Below are 10,000 nucleotides of genomic sequence, written 5' to 3' on the forward strand. Positions count from 1 at the left end.
GTGTAGGAGGGTGTGGGGAGGGGAGGAGGGTGCGGGAGGGTGTGGGAGGGAATAGGGAGGGTGTGGAGAAGGGAGGAGAGTGTGGGAGGGAATAGGGAGGGTGTGGGGAGGGGAGGAGGGCGTGGGGGGAATAGGGGTGTGGAGAGGGCGGAGGGTGTGGGAGGGAATAGGGAGGGTGGGAGAGGGGAGGAGGGTGTGGGAGAAGGGAGGAGAGTGTGGGAGGGAATAGGGAGGGTGGGGAGAGGGGAAGAGGATGTGGAGGGAATTAGGGAGGGTGTGGAGAGGGGAGGAGGGCGTGGGGGGAATAGGGTGGAGAGGGCGGGAGGGTGTGGGAGGGAATAGGGAGGGTGTGAGAGGGAGGAGGGTGTGGGAGGGAATAGGGGAGGGTGTGGGGAGGGGAGGAGGGTGTGGAGAGGGGAGGAGGGTGTGGGGGGGTGAATAGGGAGAGTGTGGAGAGGGGAGGAGGTGTGGAGTGGAAGAGGGAGGGTGTGGAGAGGGGAGGAGAGGTCTGGGAGGGAATTGGGAGGGTGTGTGGAGAGGGGAGAGGAGGGGTGGGGGGGGAATAGGGAGGGTGTGGAGGAAGGGGGGAGGGGTGTAGTGGAAATTGGGAGGTGTGGAGAGGGGAGGAGGGTGTGGGAGGGAATAGGGAGGGTGTGGAGAGGGGGGAGGGTGTAGAGAGTGTGGAGAGGGTGTGGAGAGGGGAGGAGTGGGAGGTGTGGAGAGGGAATAGGGGAGGGATGTGGAGAGGGGGAGGAGGGTGGAGAGGTGGGGGTGTAGGGAGGGTGTGGAGTAGGGGAGGGAGGGTGTGGGAGGGAATTGGGAGGGTGTGTGGAGAGGGGTGGGGAGGGTGTAGGAGAGTGTGGAGAGGGGTGTGTGGAGAGGGGAGGAGGGTGTGGGAGGGAATAGGGAGGGATTTTGGAGAGGGGAGGAGGGTGTGGGAGTGGAATAGGGTGGGTGTGGGGAGGGGAGGAGGGTGGGAGGGAATAGGGAGGGTGGTGGGAGAGGGAGGGAGGTGTGTGGGAGGGAATTAGGAGGGTGTGAGACAGGGAGGGGTGTGTGGGAGGGAATAAAAAACGGTGTAGGGATGGGAATAAGGAGGATAGGAGGGAATAGATAGGGTATGGGGGTGGAAATAAGGAGAGTAGGATGATGAGGATAGGAGGATATGGAGAGAGGATGACTGGGGAGGAGGGGGAGGGGAGGTAGTAGGAAGCTGGGATGGGAAGTGAGGGTAGATGGGTGAAGGGAGGGATAGATGGGGGTAGGGGGTGGTGTGGGGGTGGGGTGGGGGGTGCATAATCCCGCGTTGCGACGGCACACGTCTTTTTGAGCCGTTTGATGAGGCCGTAATGACATAGGCTTGAGGGAGGACAAAACACGTGGAAGTCCATTGTTTGGAGCTGCGACAAGGCTCTCTCTCTCTCTCTCTCTCTCTGTTTCTGTCTTTCTGTCTTTCTCTCTCTGTCTCTGTCTGTCTGTCTCTCTCTCTATCTATCTATCTTTCTCTCTCTCTCTATCTATCTTTCTCTCTTTCTCTCTCTCTATCTATCTTTCTCTCTTTCTTCTGTCTCTGTGTCTGCCTCTGTCTCTCTCTCTCTGTCCCTCTGTCTCTCTCTCTCTCTCTCTCTCTCTCTCTCTCTCTCTCTCTCTCTCTCTCTCTCTCTCTCTCTCTCTCTCTTCTTTCTTTCTCTTTCTCTCTTTCTCTCTATCTTTCTTTCTCTCTATCATATCTTTCTCTCTCTCTCTCTCTTTCTCTCTCTCTCTCTCTCTCTCTCTCTCTCTCTCTCTCTCTCTCTCTCTCTCTCTCTCTCTCTCTCTCACTCTCTCCTCTCTCTCTCTCTCCCTCCTTCCTCCCTCTTCCTCCTCTTCCTCCTCCTCCTTCCCTCTCCCTCCCTCCCTCCCTCCCTCCCTCCCTCCCTCCCCCTTTCTCTCTCTCTCTCTCTCTCTCTCTCTCTCTCCCTCCCTCTCTCTCCCTTCTATCATCATCTTCATTATCTCTCCTTGACTTCAAAGAAAATACTTGAATCGCTGGCATAATAGTTCACGTTCGCAATTTATTTCTCATGTTCAAAACAACAAGAAAATTTTCGGCGAGTTAAACTGAAGCAAAAACGTGATGAGAATTTTTTGTCTTTTGTGTCCGGAGGCTTCTTCCCGTGAGGCTTCTGTGGGCCAGGGAGAGGGAGAGGGAGAGGGAGAGAGAGGGAGAGAGGGAGAGAGGGAGAGAGGGAAAGGGAAGGGGAGAGGGAAAGGAGAAAGAGGGAGAGAGGGAAAGGGAAGGGGAAGGGAGAGGGAAGGGAGAAAGAAGTGGGTAGGAAGGAGAGGGAGAGGGAGAGGGAGAGGGAGAGGAAGGGGAAGGGGGGAAGGAAGGGGGAAGGGAGAGGGAGAAAGAGGGAGAGAGGAGAGAGAGGGAAAGAGGGAGAGGGGGGAGGGGGAGGGAGAGGGAGAGGGAGAGGGAGAGGGAGAGGGAGAGGGAGGGGAAGGGGGAAGGGAGGGAGAGGGAAATGGAAGGGGGAGAGAGGGAAAGGGAAGAGGAGGGAGGGAGAGGGAGAGAGAGAGGGAGAGGGAAGGAGAAAGAGGGAGAGAGGGAAGGGAAGGGGAGGGGAAGGGGGAGGGGGGAGGGGGAAGGGAGAGGGAGAGGAGAGGGAGGGGGAGGGGGAGAGAGGGAAAGGAGGGGAGGGGAGTGTAGAGGGGAAGGGGAAGGGAGAGGGAGAGGGAGAGGGGGAGAGGGAGAGGGAGAGGGGAGAGGGGAGAGGGAGAGGGGGAGATAGATAGAGATAAGAGAGTAGAGAGAGAGAGATAGAGATAGAGATAGAGATAGAGATAGAGATACACATAGAGATAGAGATAGAGAGGAGAGGTGAGAGAGTGAGAGTGAGGGAGTGAGAGTGAGAGTGAGAGTGAGAGTGAGAGTGAGAGTGAGAGTGAGAGTGAGAGTGAGAGTGAGAGTGAGAGTGAGAGAGTGGAGTGTGAGTGGAGTGTGAGAGGGAGAGATAGAGATAGAGACAGAGACAGAGACAGAGACAGAGTGAGTGAGTGAGTGAATGAGTGAGTGAGTGAGTGAGATAGATAGAGAGAGAGAGAAAGTGTGTGTGTGTGTGTGTGCGCGCGCGCACGAATGCATCAATGACACAGCTGCAGATTTAATGTGTACCTGTATATATTATTATTAATACCATATTTTTTGGATAATGCTAATATTGGATTTATTCACCGTCATAACTTTAATGATTATAGCATCCGTAATAGTAATAAAAACAAAGCTAATTTTCATATTGCTCTATTTATACTTACAGTTGTAGCAGAAATAGTAATAGTAATAGCTGCACTTATTCTTACAGTTGTAGCAGAAATAGTAATAGTAATAGCTGCATTTATTCTTACAGTTGTAACAGAAATAGTAATAGTAATAGCTGTATCGATTCTTACAGTTGTAGCAGAAATAGTAATAGTAATAGCTGTATTTATTCTTACAGTTGTAGCAGAAATAGTAATAGTAATAGCTGTATCTATTTTTTCAATTGTACCAGAAATAGTGATAGTAATAGCTGCAGGTCTTGTCTACAGTTGTAGCAGAAATAGTAATAGTAATAGCTGTATCTATTCTTACAGTTGTAGCAAAAATAATAATAGTAATAGCTGTATCTATTCTTTCAATTGTACCAGAAATAGTAATAGTAATAGCTGTATCTATTCTTACAGTTGTAGCAGAAATAGTAATAGTAATAGCTGCATTTATTCTTACAGTTGTAGCAGAAATAGTAATAGTAATAGCTGTATCTATTCTTACAGTTGTAGCAGAAATAGTAATAGTAATAGCTGTATCTATTCTTTCAATTGTACCAGAAATAGTAATAGTAATAGCTGTATCTATTCTTACAGTTGTAGCAGAAATAGTAATATTAATAGCGACAATAGCAAAATAGTAGTGTGAGGCATAGGAAAGTAGTTGAAGCCAGCGTGCAGATACGAAGAGAAAAGTAGTCCTTACAGTGATACAAACGTAAACAATGGCGAGGCAAAGTGAAACGTGTTTTGACTCGTTCGAAGCAGCGAATAGCGTTTCCCAGGCGACCCGGCGTTCGAGAGAGACTAGGCGAGGACCAAGACCGGTTACTAGATGTTCGTGTTCGGTTGTGTTATGTCGTTATCCGTGCGTCTGTATTATGGTGGAGTTTGGACCGAGAGAAATGTTGGAGAAATGTGGAAAAACGGATGAAATGAGAACGAATGTTTTCACAATGGCGTGCTGGGTGGTGCTGTGGTAGCGATTTCGTCTAGTAATCTTGCTGACCCGCGTTCGATTCCCGCGCACTGCCAGTGGATGGTCACCCCGGCCATTCCTCGCACACAGGGGGTAGTTTCGAAGCACAATAAACAGACAAGACACAATTTGACTGATGTCATAAGAGCCTGTCACAGCAAACCCTTAAATTATTATTATTATTAATGTAAGAGATTCGTTTGATCGATTCCGATTGTAGTTTCGTCGTAGGTGTATCTTGAAGCTTCTATTTTTACGCTTCATTCTACTCCCCCCCCCCCTACCACCACACCGACCTACGATGTGAGATGCGAGGTTTTTCTTTTATTTAGTCATGTTGTGTTTTGCGCTTTATGTTAAGGGGCGTTTGAGGTGAGATTGCCTTGATGACAAGACTTGTGGCGTGTGGGTTGACATTTTTTCCTCTCCCTCCCTCTCTCTTTCTTGTCTCTCCTCTTTCTTCTTCCTTCCTCACTCTTCCCTCTTCCCTCCTCCTTCCTCCCACCTCCATCCTTCGTCCTCCCTTCTCCTCCTCCTTCCTACCTTTTCTCTCTTCTCTCGTTCTTACTCCTCCCTCCTTTTTCCTCCTCCTTCCTCCCTCTTCACTCCCCCACTCTTCCCTCCCTTTCCTTCCTCCCTGACCTCCACCCTTCAAGGTCTTCCCTTCTCCTCTTTCCCTCCATCGTTCTTTTTCCCTATTTCCTCCTTCCTCCCTCTCTTCCCTCCTCCATCCTTCTCGTCTTCCCTTCTCCCTCCCTTTCTCCTGCATCTTTCCTCCTCTTCCCTCCTTCCTCCTGTCGTCCCTCTTCCCTCCTCCTCCCTCCCTTCCCCTCCTCCTTTCCTCTCCTCTTCCCTCCCCCTTCCCCTCCTCCTTCCTCTCCTTCTTCCTCCTCCTTCCTCCCCCTATTCCCTTTCCCCTCCTCCTTTTCCTCCACTCTTCCTCCTCCTTCCTCCTTCCTCCCTCTTCCCTCCCTCCCTCCTCTTTACCTTCCCTTATCCTTCCCTCCCTCTTCCCCTCTCGTCCCTCCACTTTCTCCTCCCCACCTCCATCCTTCGTCTTCTCCTTCTCCTCCTCTTTCCCTGCATCTTTTCTCCTTCCCTTCTCCGTCGTCCCTCTTCCCTCCCTCCTTCCTCCCCTTCCCTCCTTCTCCTCTCCATCCCTCCCTCCTTCCTACCCTCTTCTTCCTCCTTTCCCTCTCTCTCTCTCTCTCTTCCATCCCTCCTCCTCCCTTCTTTACTCTCTCCTCCTTCTCTTCCTTCCATCCTCCCTCCCTTCTTTACCTTCCCCTATGGTCCTCTCTCATTCACTCCAATTTGAATTCCTTCGTGCGTCACTCACTCTCCTCTAGCAACCGTACATGTCCTCCCCCCTCTTCCCCTTTTTACCTTCCTCCCTAGGCAGCCATACAACTCTCTTCTCACTTTCTCCCTCTCTTATTGCTGTGTTTCTCGGAAGCTACCTTTTCTGTTTCCTTTTTTTTTCTATAATTTTGTCTCTTTCTCTTTTTTTCTTTTTCTTTTGATTTCTTTGCCTGTCTCTAAGCCTTCAAGTCTGTCTTGTCTCTCTTTTCATTCTGTTTCCTGTCTCTTTTCTATCTCTGTCTCTGTTCCCTGTTCTCTATGTCTCTGTCTTCTCTCTCTGTCTCTCTCTCTCTCTCTCTCTCTCTCTCTGCTCTCTCTCTCTCTCTCTCTCTCTCTCTCTCTCTCTCTGACTCTCTCTCTTCTTTGTCTTTCTCTCTTTGTTTCTTCATCACCCTACCCTTTTTACAATGCTGTCACTCCATTTCGTTTCGTATTATTTTTATTATTATTATTATTTTCTTCCTTTTCCTCTCTTCCTCTATTTACAATTTCGTCTCTCCCTCCATTTCGTATTATCATCATTTGTCTCCTTCTCCCTTCCTACTCTCTTCTCATTCACAACCCCGTCTCTCCCTTTCATTTATTTCTTCTTCTTCTTCCTTTTCTCACGTCTCCTGTCTTTATCATCTTACATTTTCTTATACCTCGTCTTCCTCTCTTCCTTCCTCTCACGCCCGTAGGAGTTATAAGAGTCCTCAAGGGCGTGATGGGCGTGAGATAGTCCATGTCGGTCGCCGATGAGATATTTTGTTTGTCCCGCCCGTGGCTGGCGTCCCAGATAGGAAGGGGGAGGGGGTGGTGGAGGAGGGGGTGGTGGTAGAGGGGGTTTATGTAGTGTTGAAGGAAGAGTTTGGGATGTTGGAGAAGGTTTATGTGGTGTTGGTGGAGAAGGTTTATGTGGTGTTGGAGGAGGAGGTTTATGTGGTGTTGGTGGAGAAGGTTTATGTGGTGTTGGAAGAGGGGTTTATGTGGTGTTGGAGGAGGAGTTTGGATGTTGGAGGAGAAGGTTTATATGGGGGTGGGGGTGGAGGGGGTTTATGTGGTGTTGGAGGAGGGGGTGGTGAGGAGGGGGTTTATGTGGTGTTGAAGGAGGGGACGGTGGTGGAGGGGGTTTGGTGGTGTTATGAGGGGCTTGTATGTTGAGAGGTAGGGTTTAGTGTGGTACTGGAGGAGGGGTTTATGTGGTGTTGAAGGAGGGGCTTCTGCATGTTGGAGGAGGGGGCTTTATGTGGTGGTGTTGGAGGAGGGATTTCATATGTTGGAGGAGGAACTTGGGATGTTGGAGGAGGGATTTCATATATTGGAGGAGGAACTTGGGATGTTGGAGGAGGGATTTCATATGTTGGAGGAGGTGTGGTGTTGGAGGAGGGAGTTTATGTGGTGGTGGAGGGAGTAGTTGTGATGTTGAAGGAAGGACTTCACGCTGACTCCGATAAGCTTGATATATTGGAGGAGACGTTTGATGTGGTGTTGGAGAAGGTTGTTTTGTTGGAGGAGGAGCTTGTTATGTTGGAGGAAGAACATGTTTTGTTGGAGGAGGAGTATGTTTTGTTGGAGGAGAAGCATGTTTTGTTGGAGGAGGAGTATGTTTCGTTGGAGGAGAAGCATGTTTCGTTGGAGGAGAAGCATGTTTCGTTAGAGGAGGAGCATGTTTCGTTGGAGGAGAAGCATGTTTTGTTGGAGGAGGAGTATGTTTCGTTGGAGGAGAAGCATGTTTCGTTGGAGGAGAAGCATGTTTCGTTAGAGGAGGAGCATGTTTCGTTGGAGGAGAAGCATGTTTTGTTGGAGGAGAAGCATGTTTCGTTGGAGGAGAAGCATGTTTCGTTAGAGGAGGAGCATGTTTCGTTGGAGGAGAAGCATGTTTTGTTGGAGGAGGAGTATGTTTCGTTGGAGGAGAAGCATGTTTCGTTGGAGGAGGAGGTTGTTCTGTTGGAAGAGGAGCATATTTCGTTGGAGGAGGAGGTTGTTTCGTTGGAGGAGGAGGCTGTTTCGTTGGAGGAGGAGGTTGTTCTGTTGGAGGAGGAGCATATTTCGTTGGAGGAGGAGGTTGTTTTGTTGGAGGAGGAGGTTGTTTTGTTGGAGGAGGACCTTGATGTAGTTCCTCTGATATCCCTTAGAAATTTGTGACCCAAGATTTACATGTGAGACTTAATAATACTGTTGGAGATTGAATACAAGTTGCAAATGGATCTGGAAGAGATAGTGCATAATGAAACTTTGCTGAGTGTAGTTATGAATATTTTTTCTTGGAATTATGGTGTAGATCGTATAAAATAGAACCTATTTTTATGATCTAAAAAAAATAAGTCCCAGATTCAAGCGGTTATGAGCTTGTGTATCTTAGTGAATTAATTTTAAGAACTTAAAAAAAAACGTTTAGAAGTCCCAAAATCAAGCAGTTATGACCTTGTGTATCTTAGTGAATTAATTTTAAGAACTTAGAAAAAAAAAAAAAACGTTTAGAAGTCCCAAGTTTGAGCAGGTAAGACCTTTCATAATTAAGTGTTTTATTACGTTATGTTACGAAGAACTGCAATGGAAGGAGGAATTTCAAGTGACGTAATCTTGATAAACTGAAGGGGTTAGAGTAGAAAAAGATAAGATAAGTTTAAAAAAGAAAAAAACAACAACAACAACAAAAAAAAAGAAAAAAAAACAGATAGAGAAATAGAAGCTTAAAATAGTAACAGGAACTTCAGGCGTAAAGAATAACTCGAAAATAAGGAGAGAAACAAGAAAAAAAAAAATGATTGAAAGAGAGCTAAGATTATAACAGAAACTTCAGGCGCAAAACTGGAAGCAGCAATGGAGAAAGAAAAAGAAAGAAGGAAAGAAAGAGAGAGAGAAAAAAAACGAAAAAAAAGGAACAAGAGAAAGACAGAATCTAAAATTATAACAGAAACTCCCAGCGCAAAACTGGAATTAGCAATAGTGAAAGAAAAGAAAAAGAAAAAAGAAAAGAAACGAAAAGAAAAGAAAAAAAAAGAATAAACAAAGAGAAAGAGAAAGGGTAGACGGAAATATAAGCAGCATGCAGGCTTACCCGCGCAAGGGATAGCAGCCTCTACAGCCCCTTTCCACAAGTACGGTTTTTGAAGGCCCCGGAGGTCGTAAAAACCCTAGGCACAGGAACGCCCCCGAGGTTCAAAGGGCGCGGGAACAAGAGCACTTAATTTACCAGGAGAGGGAGGAGCTCGAGGTATTTTGAAGACTTACCAACGGCTGACTTTGAGACTCTGAGTCGGCCGTGTCTTGGAAGGCGACCTCTTCCTCCCTCTCTTCCCTCTCTCATTCTCTCTTCCCTTACTTTCCTCTCCCCCTCTTTCTTCCCTTTCTTCCTTCTCTCCCTCTCTCCTCCCTTTCTTGTTTTCCGTCTTCTTCTTTCTCCTTCTTCTTCTCTTTCTCTTCCCTCTTCTTTTTCCTTCCCTCTCTTCTTTTACCTTCCTCTTCTCTTTCTCTTCCCCTTTTTCTTTCTCCTTCCTCTACTATTTTTCCATTCTTCTCTTTCTCTCTCCTCTTTCTCCTCCCTCTCCTCTTTCTTCTCCCTCTACTGTCTCTCCTCTCTCTCCTCTTAACAATATGTTATTCTTCCCTCTCTCTTCCTTTCTTTCTTTTCCTCTTTCCTCTTCCTTCTTATCCTCATTTAACTCTGTCCTCCCCCTTCTCCTTAATCCTCCCTCGTCCTTTCCCCTTACCATCACCTTATCCTTCCCTCCTCCATCCACTCACTTTATCATCATGGGAATCCACCTCACCTTATCCTTTCCCCTTCCTCATCCCTCTCCCTTCGCTCTTTCTTTCCCCTTCCACTCTTACCTTCGCCTTACCTCTCTCCTCCCTCCCGCTTCCCCTTCCCCTCCCCCTCCCCTTCTCACTCCTTAACCCTTACCTCTCGTTCCCTTCCCCATCCTTTCGCCGTCCCCTCACCTCACCTCAGCTCTCAATTCCCCTCACTCCTCACCTTACCTTCCCCCTTCCCTTCTCCCTTCCCCGTCCCCTCACCTCCCAGCTCCTCTTTCTCCTCACCTCACCTCGCCTCTCAATTCCCCTCACCTCCTCCTTCCCCCTTTCCCCTTTTCTCCTAACCACGTATCCTTATCTGCTGGTCTCTCCACCTCCCAGGGGACCCAATTATCTCCGAGAAAAGCTAGTGTAGCGAAAGAGGGAAGAGGAGGGGAGGGGAGAAAAGGAGAAGAGGGGAAAATAGGATGGGTGAGTAATAGCGAAGAGGAAAAGCAGGTGTAGCGAAAGAAGGAAGAGGAAAGGAGGGGAAGAAGGGAAAAAAAGGATGGGTGAGTAATAGCGAAGAGGAAAAGCTGGTGTAGCGAAAGAGGGAAGAGGAGGGGAGGGGAGAAGAGGGGAAGAAGGGAAAAT

The 10,000-nt window shown here is 48.2% G+C and overlaps 1 protein-coding gene across 1 annotated transcript in view; it reads left to right on the forward strand.

The window, feature by feature from the left end:
* The first annotated feature begins 7,027 nt into the window (after positions 1-7,027).
* LOC138864469 (golgin subfamily A member 6-like protein 7) overlaps positions 7,028-10,000 on the forward strand; it is a 4,869-nt gene continuing 1,896 nt past the window's right edge. The window contains exons 1-2 of the mRNA XM_070131601.1: positions 7,028-7,720; positions 8,688-8,825. Of these exons, the coding sequence (XP_069987702.1) occupies positions 7,028-7,720; positions 8,688-8,825 (831 nt within the window). The remainder of the gene's footprint in view (positions 7,721-8,687; positions 8,826-10,000) is intronic.

This window comes from Penaeus vannamei, chromosome 16 (genome assembly GCF_042767895.1).
Source record: "Penaeus vannamei isolate JL-2024 chromosome 16, ASM4276789v1, whole genome shotgun sequence".
NCBI lineage: Eukaryota > Metazoa > Arthropoda > Malacostraca > Decapoda > Penaeidae > Penaeus > Penaeus vannamei.